At 41.2% G+C, this 19,364-nt stretch overlaps 2 protein-coding genes across 2 annotated transcripts; both read left to right on the plus strand.

The window, feature by feature from the left end:
- Positions 1-2,888: 2,888 nt before the first annotated feature.
- On the plus strand, positions 2,889-6,792 carry LOC133453037 (caspase-6-like). The gene is made up of 8 exons (XM_061732913.1): positions 2,889-2,967; positions 3,213-3,251; positions 3,724-3,766; positions 3,879-4,031; positions 4,197-4,273; positions 4,364-4,533; positions 4,652-4,805; positions 5,003-6,792. Exons 1-8 carry the CDS (start codon positions 2,931-2,933, stop codon positions 5,227-5,229), a joined length of 900 nt encoding a protein of 299 aa, XP_061588897.1. The 5' UTR covers positions 2,889-2,930; the 3' UTR covers positions 5,230-6,792.
- A 6,416-nt stretch (positions 6,793-13,208) lies between these two features.
- Positions 13,209-16,279, plus strand: LOC133453118 (caspase-6-like). Its single transcript, XM_061733034.1, has 5 exons — positions 13,209-13,404; positions 13,570-13,646; positions 13,737-13,906; positions 14,136-14,289; positions 14,487-16,279. The coding sequence occupies exons 1-5, from the start codon at positions 13,289-13,291 to the stop codon at positions 14,711-14,713; spliced, it is 744 nt and encodes a 247-aa protein (XP_061589018.1). The 5' UTR covers positions 13,209-13,288; the 3' UTR covers positions 14,714-16,279.
- The last annotated feature ends 3,085 nt before the right edge of the window (positions 16,280-19,364 follow it).

Raw genomic sequence — 19,364 nt, forward strand, 5'->3', positions numbered from 1 at the left:
CTTTTCCTGTGTACACTATCCTCTCTAGCTACAGTGGTCCATACTAAACCCTTCTGAACGTAACAGAACTTTCTGGCCAAAACATGGACCCAGCAAATTAAAGCACATCCTAGCGACCCAAGGGGTTTTGGTCAGACAGCATGACGCCACTCTCCTGAGTGTTTTGGAAAACCTTCAACATCTAACTCCCAGTGTAAGTCAACTCGGTGGACAGAGGGAGAACATGGCTGCCCACTTTTCCGCCACAGGCACCGTGTCACCATCAGCGGTGGCTGCTCCACTCCAACATCTGCAGCACCAGCACCAGTGACACCAGCTCCCCTGCCCCGTCACTGGCGGTTTTAGGATTTTTCTGAAACAGGGGCTATTATGGGGCCAAATATAACCTTCCAACAGTATTACCACCATTTTCATCCAGAAATAGCGCTGCTTGACTGAACATCAATTGGCGACAATGCAATAAGCACATTATCCAGCAGGTGGCGGTAAAACATGTTGACTGACTAAAAAAAACAGGAAACCAGTGTTTTATCCAGTGTTTTATATCTATGGCTGGAGTGTCCATCAACTATACACTAGGTTACATCCTTAAATACTTGATTCCCTGCCATTGAGCATCTTCTGGACTATAAAACAGCACTCTGGTCTATGGAATTAGAGTGAAATTACTGTGGACTGTCTGTGTGCCAAAAGGCTGGGACTCATTCTTGAACCAATTTGATTCCCATCATAGTCTGACTAAATTTATTTACCCATCATAGCCTTATTGTAAACCAACATGATTTGTATATTTTGTTTAGTGGATTGCATGCATCATATTGCTTTTTTATTTTTTGTTTTTAAATCTTATTATACAATGTAATGCTTCTTGGCATCTGTGGGCTCTTCCAAACTATATCTCACTGTAGTAGACCACTGTTGGTGGTCACGCCGTAGCCACGATCATATACACTGGTCTTACATGTAATAATAATACCATATTCATATTTATTTTCATTTATTGAAATAGTAAAAACATAAAATAAAAACAAAAACAAAACAAAAAATATAGAAAACTGAGGAGTGAAGTTCAACATTATTAAACAAAAGTCCAGATTGCTACCAGTGGTACCCACCGAAAAAACTAGGGATGCACTGAAATGAAAATTTGAGGCCAAAACTGAAGCCGGATAAAATTTAAAGACTCAGCTGAATACTGAGTACCGAATTGCCATTTCTTTTCACAATTGCATAGATTAAGTTGCAATGAAATTATTAACAACAAAAACAGTAAACTAATATGAGTTGAGCCAAGGTCAAGCAGCTGGCGATGCTGTTGCTTAAATTGACCAAAAGGTGGCTCTCTAACATCACAGTTTGTGTACTGTGCGTGACTGAATCTGTCACATTCCTGGTTAGTAATTAAGGAGTTAAAACTCGCCACTTACGGGACTCAGTAGCCAGCAGAAACAGCAGTAGGAAAATGTATTACATTTATTAACTGTAGTACTGCTATTATGAGAAGTTATTTCTCACAGTATTAGCCTAAAGGGACTTACTGCCGCAACGTGTCATTTCAATGTGAAGGCGGCGGCAAGTCGCAACACACCGCAAAACACCGCATTGCATATTCAGCGCCGCACAGAGGCTCCCAAATCGAAATGATTATTGATTTCTGAATGAATGGATAGATACGTCGCTTATTTTTGGCCAATTATTTTTTTCTTTTCTGGCCTGGCGGGGGCTCTCATTGGCCTGGCGGTGCCAAGCCTGTACAATTGTAGGAAACACTGTATTATCATTAGCCTATTATTACAACTCACTCCCTATTGCATCTTCTTTTATTCATTAGTGTAACTAATGAAGTGTATGAAAATACACTCTCACGTGTCGCAGGTGGTCCTAATTGAACGCTTGAAGAGAAGACTGGATTACCGGTAGACCGTTTTGGGCTAAACGATGCAATGCGGTTAGGCTTTCTTTTGGCGTCTCTCTTTTTAATATGAACTGATTAAACTGGTGAAATTTTGCAGTGGATTCCCTGAGTAAGTAAGGACGTACCGTTTTTATGGTGACAAAAGAAGCATCTGTTGAGCTCTGCTTGTTACCTCCGAGTTCCGACACATTCACTCCGCTGAGCGCGCACACACACACACACACACACACACACACACACACACACACACACACACACACACACACACACACACACACACACACACACACACACACACACACACACACACAGCCATGTCGGGGCCGCGGAGTTTCTCTCAATGAAGTCGGCGGTGATCAGAGTAATTGGTGGTTATTATCAGTACAAACGGTTCAGTTTGACATTATTGTCAGTCTGTGAGAAAAACATTTAATTATATTAAAATTGAAAAATAATATTTATAGGCTATAAAAATAATGGTCATTAAAGTAGCCGGCTGGACTTAATTGTGTAGTCGGCTATATGGCCGGCAGCCGGCACTTGTGGAAAGCCCCAATGATGTTTTGTTTGAAATGTGTTTCTCAGGGATAAAGCTTCTTCAGCCGGCATTAATTTATGCTCATTGCTTCCTTGTACACTATGTGTATACATAGTGAATATGAAACCACTGTAGTTTGTAATGCAGACAATAAATATCTTTCCCATGCAGTTGACTATTTATTTATGTATACTATAGTGAATACTTTTAAAACTTTTAAGAATTTTTTTCTAATATATATATATATATATATATATATATATATATATGTGTGTGTGTGTGTGTGTGTGTGTGTGTGTGTGTGTGTGTGTGTGTGTGTGTGTGTGTGTGTGAACCAATGGAACTCTCCAAAATCTAATGACCCAATGACGTTGCAGGGGGGCGGGGCTACAACCTGTCTATATGAGCTGGGTTTTTGGTTGTTTTTTCTCCACGAACACATTCATTTTTCAGAGTCGGACTGGGCGAGGACAGTAAATGAACATGTATAAGAAGAAAGGGGACACCCGTGGAGGTAACAGCTGCACATATTCTCTTGAAATTTCAAACGGATTTAAAACTCAGGCCTGTCGACAGGCCCATTTGAAATTAGAAAAATGAATGCAGCCTGAAGTTACTTTCCCATAATAGGCTTTTTATGGTCACTGAACTTGGGCTGTCACGTTTTTACTAGTATATTTCGCAATAAATTCCTTATTTGAGGCAAGTTTAATAATGGCACGATTTCAGACTGGGTTGTTTTTTCTCTCAACTTTACAGGAAATGTTGCCAAAGACAGCAGCCCAGCAACCAGTGTGGGTGAGTAAACTCACACAGACGAGTGCAGGGTTTGTGTGCATTAAAACAAAAATGAAACAAACCCTCTAGTGTTTTTATGACGTTGTAAAGTGGCCTGACTAGATATATAAGCTGACTATTTCTGCATGAATGTGTCCCGGTGCGTTATTATATTCTACTACAATAAAGTCAGGGTGCTATAGTAGTCTAAACTATCACTAGATCAAGATAAAGGTTTGACTCTTTGATTCTTTGTCATTTGAACCTGAAATGCATTGATGTGTAGTACCGTGTTATTTCTGCGACATTAAACTTAAGGATGACAGCACTCAAAATGAACACTAAGTGTATACAAATAATAATAAAAAGCTCTATATCATGTTGTTGAGACCAAGCTTCTTGAGGTGGTGGAGTGTTGACACATTTGCATGTCACACAAAGACACATTTTAGGTCTAGGTGCCACTGACAAATATTGTGTTTTCTTCGAGCAGCTTACACCCAGAACTTTACAGAGACAGATATTGCCGTCAACAGGTAAAGAAAAAGTTTTTTTATGGAACTTCTTACTTCCTTTTGGTCCAAAACACACTTAATAACAACATTTGTGTGACCTTTTGTTTTTTTCTTAATTTTCTTTATTCTGAAGCAGCCCGGTACATTTGAATCTTGCAGAGGAGTACAGGATGGGCCGCAAGCGGCGAGGCCTTGCCCTCGTCTTTAATCAGGAGCAATTCTTCCCTCGCCTGGAGTTGAACAGTAGAATTGGAACCAAGGCTGACCGCAACAACATGGGGAGAAGGTATCACCTTACTGCCAGCTGCTGGAGGGGGGAACCCTCATTTACTGCCTGCTGAAGAACATGACTGCACTTGTTCAGCTCTTGTGTAACATTAAGATCTCCTGTTGTTTACTGCTTCCTCATGTATTTCCACTCTTGCTAAATCTATTCATGCTTTTCGTTTAGACTGATGGAGCTAAATTTTGAAGTCCGAATTTACGATGACCTCAGGATGGTGGACGTTCTAGAGGAAATCTGTGGAGGTACTCGTGTGCATGATCCCTTATGAGTCTCAAATGATGAATTGGCTTTGGCGTGTAATGTGGCTCAATAAACATCCGACATCCCACCAGCTGCTGAGGAAAACCATTCGGATGCTGACTGCTTTCTGCTCGTTTTCCTGAGCCATGGCGAGAAAGATCATGTTTACGCCTACGACGGCAAGATCGACATCCAAGAAATCACATCCGCGTTCAAAGGGTGCAAGAGTCTTGCAGGAAAGCCAAAGATCTTTATACTACAGGTAGGCGCATACAAAATACAGTCAAGTCCATATGAAAGCGGCGTTAATTGTTTTTAGTTAAACCAAGAGTTCACAAAAAGAAAAACAAGGAAATGAATGTAGCTACGTGTGCCTGCAGGCTTGCCGTGGGAACGAACACGATGAGCCGCTGTGCGTCATCGACGCAGTGGACAGCGAGACAAACGAGACAAACATGGTGATGGTGGACGCCAGCGCCGTGCACACCCTCCCTGCAGGAGCTGATTTCATCATGTGCTATTCGGTGGCTGAGGGTGAGTTCTTCAGGTCTTCTAAGAGTCGTCTGCGTCATTTTCTTGGGCTACTGTGAAGGGTGGTAGAGTCAGACCAACAACTGGACCATGAATACTAACTTAAACACGTATGGCACTCCTAGTTTGACTGTACAATTATCTATGCACCCTTACATAACAGCCAGATAAACATTTGCATCTGTTCTTTTGTTTTAAAGGTTACTTTTCCCACCGCGAGACCGAATACGGCTCCTGGTACATCCAGGATTTGTGCACGATGATTAAGAAGCACGGGAAATCCCTCGAGTTCACAGAGTTGCTCACGCTGGTCAACAGAATGGTGTCGATGAGGAGCGTCAAGAACTGCCGGGACCCTGGTGCTCTTGGGAAGAAGCAGGTGCCGTGTTTCGCTTCAATGCTCACCAAGAAACTCTACTTCCGGTGAAAGAAGTAACACTGTCGGTCCTCAGGCGGTTCCACGAGATGGTCTTATACCAACTCCCAAAGAGTAACCACCAACTGAGCAGAACAAAATGGCTCTCTTCTTTTCTGTCTACTAGCAATGAACATTTTGATTTACATTAGCACTTAAATATCCTCTCATTGACATCCATCAAATTTTCAGTGAGAAAATGTTTTTTAAATTACTGGAAGAACCTTGAATCATTTTCTGTTCAGAATCATTTAGTTTTCTCTCAATTCCTTGCATCATTTGAAGAGGCAAAATTCACTTAGTTTTGATTTTGGATAAGTCGATCACGATTTAAGCAATAATGAAGATTTATTTTCTCTAATGAAGTTCACTATAAATCATTTTAATGGGTTGGCTCCACATCTAATATTTTTTTTACACAAATGGCAGGTATCCAACGCCCGCGGCTGTCACCGTGTCGCTCACACAGCAGTGGGCGTTTCTGACGTGCCTTCGCCGTACATGTTAATGAAAGATTGGTACACAAGGAAGTCATATGCTTTGAAACGGTAAACTTAAACTTCCCTCAGTGCTGCTACCGCGATGTAACACATTATCAACCGATTTAAAAGTAACGGGGCAGTAACGCTGTTGATGCTGCCAACACAAGACGGGTCCCACTTAACTGCCTACAGGTGACAGTAACTGCACATCAGTATTCTGTGTAATTCTCCAGTCTTTCCAAAAAATCTTTATATCATACATCGCCACGTACTGCAGTGTATAAATTGTGCTCCACAAAAGCCAAAACTACTGTACTTCAGTTATTTTAGTGGCTTTTTCTTGTTTTTGTCCAGCCCCCGTGGATCATTTTGCACTTTTAAGAAATTGCTTTTTGCTGTAAAACTATTAGGGACAACATTGTTTATTCAGTTTAAATGACTATGGTAACAGAAAACGACACATCTTAGTTTTTCCTAATGAGCCAAGAGGATAGCCAGACTTCCCATTTGCACTGGCGCCGTACAGAGAAGCCTTCCACTGATGAAACAGGGATTTTTATTTCTTTCCTTTTTCTTCTTTTGGCTTTTGAGCCAGTTGCGGGCTCGTCTTTGAGCCAGATAATCATATTCACACTAATCTTGCAGGGAATGCAGCGGCATGACAACCACAAAAGGGTGCTTTGAGCATTTATGTTTACAGAGTTTTGCTTTCTTCTTCCTCATTGTAAACACCAGGGATCCATTACATGTAGTTCATAAACGACACTGTGACTCGCTTGTAGCTCGCTCCTTAAAAGAAAAGGGAATTCATGTACTGTATGTGCTGTTCAGTACATTTGAAAATGCACATTTGCATCTAAAATTACAACAAACATTTGTGTGAAAGGACCTCAGGGAGGATGGTGTCTTGATTTTTTTTCTTTTCCTTTCTTCTTAAAAGCTGTGTGGACCAAAATCCCTTCCATCTGTGTCAAGATAAATTAAGCTATCAATGTACATGCAGGTCCTGTATTTTTGTAATCAACGTCTTAGGAGTTTGTGTCATACTTTGGTAACTGGTTTGATCTCAAATTCTAGATTAAAATAAATAATTAAATCAAAAACATCCTTTTTATGGCAAAGAGTGTTTACTTCCTTTATTTGTTCTGAAATTGTTTACAAATCAAGCATCTGACTTATTTAACCATACACTGTGTTGTCCAATAGCAGCCTTCAATTGCACAGACAAGGGATTTAAACGTAAACTGTATTTCCATTTTTCAGTTGTCTAACAACTTACACATTTTCAATTAGGCACCATTATCAAGATTGTAAATAACACAGTGGTATGGATTCCAGGTTAAAAGTGTGCCATTATCAAAATGAAAGGGTTAAACTGAGTGAACGTTGAGCGTTTATCCCCGCTCTGTTTATGGCTTTGGGTGGATCTGTTCAAGCGATAGCTGAAGCTGAGTTGGGTATCGCAGACGTTTCAGGTCGTCCTCCACCTGACACATCAGAAACAGACAGGAACCATTCGTTAAATAGGATTTTAGGAAAGCAGTGCTTTAAGATATTAAAAATAATGCACGTTTACTTCTACAACTGTAATGTGAGGTAAAACAGACTGATGGGCGAACCTGAGCCAGTTCATCCCTCAGTTCGTTGTATCTTTCAACACTGAATTTCTTCTTCCCGGCCCTGTAAATGACCTTTAATATGATTATTTCTGTAAATGTGTTTTTGTGTTTGTTTTGCTTATTGGCGTTGTTTGGAGCCAGGCTTTTATTTTGTTATATATTAAGACGAATATTTAGTGCTTTTATTTTGAAGGCGTCTCGCCGAGAACTTCAGCGCTCCGGTATTTAACGGTAAAGTTTAACGGGTGTAGAAACATTTTCTGCAAGACTAAGACCCCGTCCACACGTAGCCGGGTATTTTTAAAAACGAATATTTCCCCCCCTCCGTTTATAAAAAAATTTGCATCCACATTACATTGTTTTAAAAAAAAAAAAACCCCTTCCACACGTAACCGAAGATCTGCGTTTTCGACCACATTCATAAGCATTCTAACCTGTAGATCATCTGCGGCTCCCGGGGAAGCTGCACCTCCGCGGGCTCCGCAGGCCCTACGCCGTAGGGTGCGCGTCGCCGCGTACCCTACGGCGTAGCCTCTGTGTCGGTGTAACGCAGTAAGTGGTGGTCAAGACCAGAGACCATTTATTTAATAAATAGAGAACAGATGCTGGATCATCTGTAGTTCTGTAGTAAACAAAAGTCGCGCGTCAGAGCAGATTTGTTGTTGTTTTGGCGCATAATGTGACGTTCGAAAACGCAAAACTCTGGTTGTGTCCGTCTACACGCATCTACATAAACGGAGTTTTCAAAAATCTTCACTTTGCCCGGAGTTTTTTTAAACCTTCGTTTATTTGCTTTTTCGTGTGGATGACAGGTCCAAACGTAGGAAAATATCTTCGGTTTAGCAGATATCCGCAGATATCCGGCTACGTGTGGACAGGGTATAAACTAGTGTCGGTAGTGCTAAAGTGTGCCTAACCGACACAAAAAGCACCTGGCTGATAAGGGGCACAAGGTTTGTTTTCTTTGTAAATTTTATACAGTATTTATGTATTTATTGAGTTTTGGTTACTGTCATTTATTGTGGTTAACGGTTAAGCGAGCTGCTGTGTCGACCTGTATTTGAGTTGGATGAAACTTGTATGTATATAGTGAGAGTAACTTTGTTTTATTTTATTCCTTCATAGCTCTTACGGTGTGTTTGCAGTGTTAAAGTTAAAGAGTCAACCGTCATCAGCCGGGGATGCTACAGGCCCCTTTGTAAAAGTAACATAGGAACTGTCTGTCTTTAGCCCTTGGATATACAGTATATAATCCTACGGGGAAAAAAACAAGAAAAGATCAGTATTGATGGGGAGGAAAAAGACTGTTCATATGGTTCATTCTGCATGGATCAACTTCAGGTCCAGCCGTCTGGTAAAAATCAAACATTCAGGAAATAAAAAGTGCTCACTGTGTTCCCTGCAGTCATTGCTGTATGCTGCATAATGAAAGCGATGAAACTAAACTAAAGTGTAGAAGGGCCAGAGAAAGGTCTCTGGGCTTGTAATCACAGAAGTTCAAATCATTAACAACTTCTATCATGGAACTGTATCTTCTACTATAACAGCTTCTACATTTTCAGTTAATAACCTTATGTTTTAAGTTTTTAAGCTTTAGTCCAGGGCTGATTATGAATGTTGTCTAATATTCATTATTAATTTGTCCTGTCAGGAAACTGGCTTTTATCCAGTAAAACTGATTCCACTTCAACACATTCCTGAAGTCTAATCCCAAAAGGTTTGGAGAAGGAGAAGGAGATACTTGAGAAGTATCTCACTCACAACTAAAATGCTGTGAATGGTACATTGAATGTACCATTCACCATGTACAGAATGGCTCTTTTTTCTTCTGGGCAAAAAGATTCTTATAAACCGACATGCCACCATCGATTATATCTGAGACTGTAAAGAACGATTCATCGAAGAGTCCCGTTCTTGAGCTGCTGCTGAAGCTCATTGGCCGTTCTCAGCTTGTTACTAAGAGACCAACGTTGTAGGAGCCATATATTGATGTTTCATCTGTTTGATCTGGTTGCCACGGTGATGAAGGAAGTTTGGGTCACGTGGGTCATCACCGTAGCTTATATAAGGAATCAAATCACCTGCACTGGGGAGGAGAGAGGCCAGTTGGGTAGCCGTAATTTTTGTTGACCGCATCTTACTGATCACCCCGATTACACTTTGCAGTGTACACATTTAAAACCAATTAAGCATGTAATCGGAAGGCCGTTGTGGCTGAAGTTTGTCATTAAAAGTATAAAACGTATCTCGGACTCAGCGTGCTTCCCTGTCAGCAGCAGCGCGTCAAGCAAACATACAGGACCCAACAAAACTCTCAAGCGGCTCTTAAAAGTCAAGGAAAGCCGCAATATTTGTCAACAAAAAAGGCATCAAATTTGAAAGCGATCGCTTGCAGCGCAAAGGAATCAGCTGACTCAGTCAGACAGCGGTGACAATCAATCACAGTAAGACAAACGCCACATCATCTGTCATGGAGGCCAGGTAAGATTACCTGTGGATGTGTGTGTGTGGAGAAGGAACCTGGATTGCATCACGTCAAAGTGTCTCCTTAAGGAACAGTTGAATGAATGCTGGTCGGATATGCGCTGTCTGGGCGTTACGTTCGCTCCGTGCGCTGAATGAAGTCTGCACTTTGCTGCAATACGCGAAGCTTTGATGTTTTCAAGGAAGAATGCTGATGCTGCCTTGTTGAAATAATCTACGATATGCTGTGTATTGTGGATGGATTCAAACTATATGGTTCTAAGAAAACTGAATGAAAAGTGATCAAAATGAGTCAAACAAATGATGCTGCCTCCTCGTGCTCTGATATGGCGTCTGTTAGACAACGGGAGAGGAGACTCACTGAAAAGGGTTTGATGCATAAAATTGAAATGCTGCAAAAAGAACGCAAACGTGATGTTGATAAAATAAAAGGTTTAATACCACAGATGAAAGAGTTAATGAAACAAGAGAAAAATGTGTCGGAAGTGAAACAATGTATGGAGACCTTAAACACACTGTGTGAAAATGCTACAACTACACACAGTAGACTGTTACCTTTACTTCCTGAAGATGAACTCATTAAACAAAAAGAATGGTTTTCAACTATCATGAATTACAGCAATACATTTCAAAAGAGCACTCAAAGCTGGATTGTTGAAATTGAACAAAACCCCTGTCAGGAGCACCAGGATTCATCAGAAATTAATGAAGAAATGCAAATTGAGGATGACATTAAACCAAGTGACAGTGTTTCAAATGTCGGAAGCCATAAAACGCTTAAGTCCGAGAGCTCTTCAACTTCTTCCATACGTCTAAAGGCACAAGCTGAGCTGGCAGCCTTAAACATGAGGCAAAGACTATTAAAAGAAAAGCATGCTTTGGAAGAAGAGGAACAACACCTGCGCAAAAGGAGAGAAGAACTCAAACTCAACACTGAAATTGCAGAAAAAATGGCAACGCTGGAAATTCTCAAGATACGAAGCACAACAAGTGGAAAAGTGGCATCAAAGGTTTCTGATGGGATGAAATCATACTTTGAAAATACACAATCTAAGCAGTTATTTAATGTTAACGCAGATGAATTCATTCCAAAACAAATCAAAACAAATACAAACACGAACCTAAATATAACTTCACATGAACAAGACCAAGTGCAACACCTTGTGAACCCCTCATTCAACACACAGGATTCACATGAACAACCAGGATTTAATGCAATGGATCTGGAACCCAGAAATGACATTATTGGCGTAATGATGAAGCAGAACGAAATAACAACGTTGCTAGTACAACAGCAAAGCCTCTCAGCTCTACCTAAAAGAGAAATCCCAATCTATGATGGTGATCCATTGGAATATCACTCGTTCATTAAAGCTTTTGAGAATGGAGTTGAGAGAAACACAACTAACAGCAGTGATCGTTTATATTTTTTGGAACAACACACAAAAGGTCATGCTAAAGAACTTGTGAGAAGCTGTCAACACATAAACTCAGAACGGGGATACATAAAAGCAAAAGCTTTATTAAAGGAGCAGTTCGGTAATGAACAAAAGGTGGCCTCTGCTTACATGGATAAAGCTCTCTCGTGGCCTCCAATTAGAGCAGAGGACGTGAAGGCTCTGCAGGACTACAGCCTCTTCCTGAGAGGCTGCTGTAACTCCATGGAGGATGTGCAGTATCTTTCAGATATGGATATGCCTTCCAACATGTTGTGTGTGATTAAAAAGCTTCCTTACAAACTGAGAGACAGATGGAGGAACCATGCCTATGAGCTGCAGGAACAACACAAGCGGAGAGCTAAGCTCACAGACATTGCTAACTTCATTGAAAAGCAAGTGAAAATTCTGACTGATCCGGTCTTTGGCAACATACAAGACTCTCAATCAATGACAATAAATCGAGGATCAAACAAACCCAAGCTGCAACTTCGTCCTGGAAACGAGGGGAGTAGCTTTGCTACCACTGTAGAACCTGTGGAGAATAATTATCAGTCTGCAAGGAAAGAAAGAGAAATTAAACAAACGGGAAGGAAAGTATGCATCTGCTGTGGAGGAGGACACACATTAGATGTATGTGTACAGATGGGAAGAATGCCACATCAACGGAAGATAGGCTTCATAAAGGAAAATGGCATCTGTTTTGGCTGCTTGTGCACAGGGCACATCAGTAAAGATTGCAGGAAAAGGATTTCCTGCTCAAAGTGCAGCTTTAAACATCCCACCATACTTCACAAGGAACCCGTCAATGATTCCGAGCAGACAGAGAGGAGCCCAGAGCACGTTGACGGTACACTCGTGTCAAGTGGTCTTACAGGGGCTGGAGACCAGGACTGCAAACTGCCCATCGTGCCCGTCCAGGTCAAATCCAACAAAGGAACCAAAACTGTCATCACTTACGCTTTCCTGGACCAGGGGAGTACTGCTGTCTTCTGCACTGAAAGCTTGATGCACAAGCTCCACCTCACAGGGAGGAAGGGACGCATTCTCCTTCGAACCATGGGCCAGGAGAAAGTCGTAAGCAGTAACATAGTGTCAGGACTGGAGGTCGCAGCACTAGAGGGGGACAATTTTTTCGAGCTACCAAGAGCTTACACCCAAGAGTCCATGCCTGTAAACAGAGAAAATATTCCAACTGAAAGGGATATTGAGCAATGGCCACATCTGAAACATATTCACTTACCTCAGATTGATGCAGGAATAGAGCTACTGATTGGAACCAATGTTCCTAAAGCGCTGGAACCACTGGAAGTGGTGTGTAGTGTGGATGATGGACCATATGCCATCCGAACCTTGCTGGGCTGGACTGTTAACCAACCAGTGTGGGTGAGTAAACTCACACAGACGAGTGCAGGGTTTGTGTGCATTAAAACAAAAATGAAACAAACCCTCTAGTGTTTTTATGACGTTGTAAAGTGGCCTGACTAGATATATAAGCTGACTATTTCTGCATGAATGTGTCCCGGTGCGTTATTATATTCTACTACAATAAAGTCAGGGTGCTATAGTAGTCTAAACTATCACTAGATCAAGATAAAGGTTTGACTCTTTGATTCTTTGTCATTTGAACCTGAAATGCATTGATGTGTAGTACCGTGTTATTTCTGCGACATTAAACTTAAGGATGACAGCACTCAAAATGAACACTAAGTGTATACAAATAATAATAAAAAGCTCTATATCATGTTGTTGAGACCAAGTTTCTTGAGGTGGTGGAGTGTTGACACATTTGCATGTCACACAAAGACACATTTTAGGTCTAGGTGCCACTGACAAATATTGTGTTTTCTTCGAGCAGCTTACACCCAGAACTTTACAGAGACAGATATTGCCGTCAAAAGGTAAAGAAAAAGTTTTTTTATGGAACTTCTTACTTCCTTTTGGTCCAAAACACACTTAATAACAACATTTGTGTGACCTTTTGTTTTTTTCTTAATTTTCTTTATTCTGAAGCAGCCCGGTACATTTGAATCTTGCAGAGGAGTACAGGATGGGCCGCAAGCGGCGAGGCCTTGCCCTCGTCTTTAATCAGGAGCAATTCTTCCCTCGCCTGGGGTTGAACAGTAGAATTGGAACCAAGGCTGACCGCAACAACATGGGGAGAAGGTATCACCTTACTGCCAGCTGCTGGAGGGGGGAACCCTCATTTACTGCCTGCTGAAGAACATGACTGCACTTGTTCAGCTCTTGTGTAACATTAAGATCTCCTGTTGTTTACTGCTTCCTCATATATTTCCACTCTTGCTAAATCTATTCATGCTTTTCGTTTAGACTGATGGAGCTAAATTTTGAAGTCCGAATTTACGATGACCTCAGGATGGTGGACGTTCTAGAGGAAATCTGTGGAGGTACTCGTGTGCATGATCCCTTATGAGTCTCAAATGATGAATTGGCTTTGGCGTGTAATGTGGCTCAATAAACATCCGACATCCCACCAGCTGCTGAGGAAAACCATTCGGATGCTGACTGCTTTCTGCTCGTTTTCCTGAGCCATGGCGAGAAAGATCATGTTTACGCCTACGACGGCAAGATCGACATCCAAGAAATCACATCCGCGTTCAAAGGGTGCAAGAGTCTTGCAGGAAAGCCAAAGATCTTTATACTACAGGTAGGCGCATACAAAATACAGTCAAGTCCATATCAGAATCAGAATCAGAATCAGAAAAGCTTTATTGCCAGGTCAGACATAAATCAGACGAGAGAACTTGACTCCGGTTTACACCGATGGCACCATTAATACGGACGCGTATATGAAAGCGGCGTTAATTGTTTTTAGTTAAACCAAGAGTTCACAAAAAGAAAAACAAGGAAATGAATGTAGCTACGTGTGCCTGCAGGCTTGCCGTGGGAACGAACACGATGAGCCGCTGTGCGTCAACGACGCAGTGGACAGCGAGACAAACGAGACAAACATGGTGGTGATGGACGCCAGCGCCGTGCACACCCTCCCTGCAGGAGCTGATTTCATCATGTGCTATTCGGTGGCTGAGGGTGAGTTCTTCAGGTCTTCTAATAGTCGTCTGCGTCATTTTCTTGGGCTACTGTGAAGGGTGGTAGAGTCAGACCAACAACTGGACCATGAATACTAACTTAAACACGTATGGCACTCCTAGTTTGACTGTACAATTATCTATGCACCCTTACATAACAGCCAGATAAACATTTGCATCTGTTCTTTTGTTTTAAAGGTTACTTTTCCCACCGCGAGACCGAATACGGCTCCTGGTACATCCAGGATTTGTGCACGATGATTAAGAAGCACGGGAAATCCCTCGAGTTCACAGAGTTGCTCACGCTGGTCAACAGAATGGTGTCGATGAGGAGCGTCAAGAACTGCCGGGACCCTCGTGCTCTTGGGAAGAAGCAGGTGCCGTGTTTCGCTTCAATGCTCACCAAGAAACTCTACTTCCGGTGAAAGAAGTAACACTGTCGGTCCTCAGGCGGTTCCACGAGATGGTCTTATACCAACTCCCAAAGAGTAACCACCAACTGAGCAGAACAAAATGGCTCTCTTCTTTTCTGTCTACTAGCAATGAACATTTTGATTTACATTAGCACTTAAATATCCTCTCATTGACATCCATCAAATTTTCAGTGAGAAAATGTTTTTTAAATTACTGGAAGAACCTTGAATCATTTTCTGTTCAGAATCATTTAGTTTTCTCTCAATTCCTTGCATCATTTGAAGAGGCAAAATTCACTTAGTTTTGATTTTGGATAAGTCGATCACGATTTAAGCAATAATGAAGATTTATTTTCTCTAATGAAGTTCACTATAAATCATTTTAATGGGTTGGCTCCACATCTAATATTTTTTTTACACAAATGGCAGGTATCCAACGCCCGCGGCTGTCACCGTGTCGCTCACACAGCAGTGGGCGTTTCTGACGTGCCTTCGCCGTACATGTTAATGAAAGATTGGTACACAAGGAAGTCATATGCTTTGAAACGGTAAACTTAAACTTCCCTCAGTGCTGCTACCGCGATGTAACACATTATCAACCGATTTAAAAGTAACGGGGCAGTAACGCTGTTGATGCTGCCAACACAAGACGGGTCCCACTTAACTGCCTACAGGTGACAGTAACTGCACATCAGTATTCTGTGTAATTCTCCAGTCTTTCCAAAAAATCTTTATATCATACATCGCCACGTACTGCAGTGTATAAATTGTGCTCCACAAAAGCCAAAACTACTGTACTTCAGTTATTTTAGTGGCTTTTTCTTGTTTTTGTCCAGCCCCCGTGGATCATTTTGCACTTTTAAGAAATTGCTTTTTGCTGTAAAACTATTAGGGACAACATTGTTTATTCAGTTTAAATGACTATGGTAACAGAAAACGACACATCTTAGTTTTTCCTAATGAGCCAAGAGGATAGCCAGACTTCCCATTTGCACTGGCGCCGTACAGAGAAGCCTTCCACTGATGAAACAGGGATTTTTATTTCTTTCCTTTTTCTTCTTTTGGCTTTTGAGCCAGTTGCGGGCTCGTCTTTGAGCCAGATAATCATATTCACACTAATCTTGCAGGGAATGCAGCGGCATGACAACCACAAAAGGGTGCTTTGAGCATTTATGTTTACAGAGTTTTGCTTTCTTCTTCCTCATTGTAAACACCAGGGATCCATTACATGTAGTTCATAAACGACACTGTGACTCGCTTGTAGCTCGCTCCTTAAAAGAAAAGGGAATTCATGTACTGTATGTGCTGTTCAGTACATTTGAAAATGCACATTTGCATCTAAAATTACAACAAACATTTGTGTGAAAGGACCTCAGGGAGGATGGTGTCTTGATTTTTTTTCTTTTCCTTTCTTCTTAAAAGCTGTGTGGACCAAAATCCCTTCCATCTGTGTCAAGATAAATTAAGCTATCAATGTACATGCAGGTCCTGTATTTTTGTAATCAACGTCTTAGGAGTTTGTGTCATACTTTGGTAACTGGTTTGATCTCAAATTCTAGATTAAAATAAATAATTAAATCAAAAACATCCTTTTTATGGCAAAGAGTGTTTACTTCCTTTATTTGTTCTGAAATTGTTTACAAATCAAGCATCTGACTTATTTAACCATACACTGTGTTGTCCAATAGCAGCCTTCAATTGCACAGACAAGGGATTTAAACGTAAACTGTATTTCCATTTTTCAGTTGTCTAACAACTTACACATTTTCAATTAGGCACCATTATCAAGATTGTAAATAACACAGTGGTATGGATTCCAGGTTAAAAGTGTGCCATTATCAAAATGAAAGGGTTAAACTGAGTGAACGTTGAGCGTTTATCCCCGCTCTGTTTATGGCTTTGGGTGGATCTGTTCAAGCGATAGCTGAAGCTGAGTTGGGTATCGCAGACGTTTCAGGTCGTCCTCCACCTGACACATCAGAAACAGACAGGAACCATTCGTTAAATAGGATTTTAGGAAAGCAGTGCTTTAAGATATTAAAAATAATGCACGTTTACTTCTACAACTGTAATGTGAGGTAAAACAGACTGATGGGCGAACCTGAGCCAGTTCATCCCTCAGTTCGTTGTATCTTTCAACACTGAATTTCTTCTTCCCGGCCCTGTAAATGACCTTTAATATGATTATTTCTGTAAATGTGTTTTTGTGTTTGTTTTGCTTATTGGCGTTGTTTGGAGCCAGGCTTTTATTTTGTTATATATTAAGACGAATATTTAGTGCTTTTATTTTGAAGGCGTCTCGCCGAGAACTTCAGCGCTCCGGTATTTAACGGTAAAGTTTAACGGGTGTAGAAACATTTTCTGCAAGACTAAGACCCCGTCCACACGTAGCCGGGTATTTTTAAAAACGAATATTTCCCCCCCTCCGTTTATAAAAAAATTTGCATCCACATTACATTGTTTTAAAAAAAAAAAAACCCCTTCCACACGTAACCGAAGATCTGCGTTTTCGACCACATTCATAAGCATTCTAACCTGTAGATCATCTGCGGCTCCCGGGGAAGCTGCACCTCCGCGGGCTCCGCAGGCCCTACGCCGTAGGGTGCGCGTCGCCGCGTACCCTACGGCGTAGCCTCTGTGTCGGTGTAACGCAGTAAGTGGTGGTCAAGACCAGAGACCATTTATTTAATAAATAGAGAACAGATGCTGGATCATCTGTAGTTCTGTAGTAAACAAAAGTCGCGCGTCAGAGCAGATTTGTTGTTGTTTTGGCGCATAATGTGACGTTCGAAAACGCAAAACTCTGGTTGTGTCCGTCTACACGCATCTACATAAACGGAGTTTTCAAAAATCTTCACTTTGCCCGGAGTTTTTTTAAACCTTCGTTTATTTGCTTTTTCGTGTGGATGACAGGTCCAAACGTAGGAAAATATCTTCGGTTTAGCAGATATCCGCAGATATCCGGCTACGTGTGGACAGGGTATAAACTAGTGTCGGTAGTGCTAAAGTGTGCCTAACCGACACAAAAAGCACCTGGCTGATAAGGGGCACAAGGTTTGTTTTCTTTGTAAATTTTATACAGTATTTATGTATTTATTGAGTTTTGGTTACTGTCATTTATTGTGGTTAACGGTTAAGCGAGCTGCTGTGTCGACCTGTATTTGAGTTGGATGAAACTTGTATGTATATAGTGAGAGTAACTTTGTTTTATTTTATTCCTTCATAGCTCTTACGGTGTGTTTGCAGTGTTAAAGTTAAAGAGTCAACCGTCATCAGCCGGGGATGCTACAGGCCCCTTTGTAAAAGTAACATAGGAACTGTCTGTCTTTAGCCCTTGGATATACAGTATATAATCCTACGGGGAAAAAAACAAGAAAAGATCAGTATTGATGGGGAGGAAAAAGACTGTTCATATGGTTCATTCTGCATGGATCAACTTCAGGTCCAGCCGTCTGGTAAAAATCAAACATTCAGGAAATAAAAAGTGCTCACTGTGTTCCCTGCAGTCATTGCTGTATGCTGCATAATGAAAGCGATGAAACTAAACTAAAGTGTAGAAGGGCCAGAGAAAGGTCTCTGGGCTTGTAATCACAGAAGTTCAAATCATTAACAACTTCTATCATGGAACTGTATCTTCTACTATAACAGCTTCTACATTTTCAGTTAATAACCTTATGTTTTAAGTTTTTAAGCTTTAGTCCAGGGCTGATTATGAATGTTGTCTAATATTCATTATTAATTTGTCCTGTCAGGAAACTGGCTTTTATCCAGTAAAACTGATTCCACTTCAACACATTCCTGAAGTCTAATCCCAAAAGGTTTGGAGAAGGAGAAGGAGATACTTGAGAAGTATCTCACTCACAACTAAAATGCTGTGAATGGTACATTGAATGTACCATTCACCATGTACAGAATGGCTCTTTTTTCTTCTGGGCAAAAAGATTCTTATAAACCGACATGCCACCATCGATTATATCTGAGACTGTAAAGAACGATTCATCGAAGAGTCCCGTTCTTGAGCTGCTGCTGAAGCTCATTGGCCGTTCTCAGCTTGTTACTAAGAGACCAACGTTATTGATACAGGAAGTGAAGAAGTGGGGAGACTGTGTAGAATGCAGAACACGATGCACAATGCAAATCCATACAGTACCTGCTGAAATGAAGGCTAGAGGGGCATTAAATGGGAGCATTTAAAAAAAAAATTTTATTTAAAGTAACTAAAAAGTTACTTTTCATAGCATTACTTTTTGGTTTCATAGCATTAATTTTTGGTCTAAGTAACTGAGTTACTAGCTGAGTTACTTTTTAAGGAAGTAACTAGTAACTGTAACTAGTTACTATTTTTCAGTAACTAGCACAACACTGGATGTCATACACGTGTTCAGACTCATCTCCTACCTTTTCCAGAGGGGACAACTCTTGTTTGAGGTTGTCCAGCTTCTCCAGCAGCTGCCTCTCTTGCATCAGGTGGTGTTCAGGCAGGTGGAGTGCTGTGTGCAGCAGGTGTACAACATGTTTCATGTCATCCAGTTCTCTGGCATGCTCCCTGGTAGTAAACTCTGGGGCACAGCAAGGTTGAAGACGAGAGGAGAGGCATTATAAACGAGAGGAGGAGCCATACCTCTACAGATAGCCAACATTTATAAGCAGGATTAAGAGTTGT

This window comes from Cololabis saira, chromosome 1 (genome assembly GCF_033807715.1).
Source record: "Cololabis saira isolate AMF1-May2022 chromosome 1, fColSai1.1, whole genome shotgun sequence".
Classification (NCBI taxonomy): Eukaryota; Metazoa; Chordata; class Actinopteri; order Beloniformes; family Belonidae; genus Cololabis; species Cololabis saira.

Bases quoted from the DNA above. Each gene is read 5' to 3' on its own strand.
- LOC133453118 (XM_061733034.1), top strand. From the start codon at position 13,289: ATGGGCCGCAAGCGGCGAGGCCTTGCCCTCGTCTTTAATCAGGAGCAA. The intron at 13,647-13,736 runs GTACTCGTGTGC...ACATCCCACCAG, and splicing joins TCTAGAGGAAATCTGTGGAG to CTGCTGAGGAAAACCATTCG. The intron at 13,907-14,135 runs GTAGGCGCATAC...GTGTGCCTGCAG, and splicing joins CAAAGATCTTTATACTACAG to GCTTGCCGTGGGAACGAACA.
- LOC133453037 (XM_061732913.1), top strand. From the start codon at position 2,931: ATGAACATGTATAAGAAGAAAGGGGACACCCGTGGAG. The intron at 3,767-3,878 runs GTAAAGAAAAAG...TTTATTCTGAAG, and splicing joins ACAGATATTGCCGTCAACAG to CAGCCCGGTACATTTGAATC. The intron at 4,534-4,651 runs GTAGGCGCATAC...GTGTGCCTGCAG, and splicing joins CAAAGATCTTTATACTACAG to GCTTGCCGTGGGAACGAACA.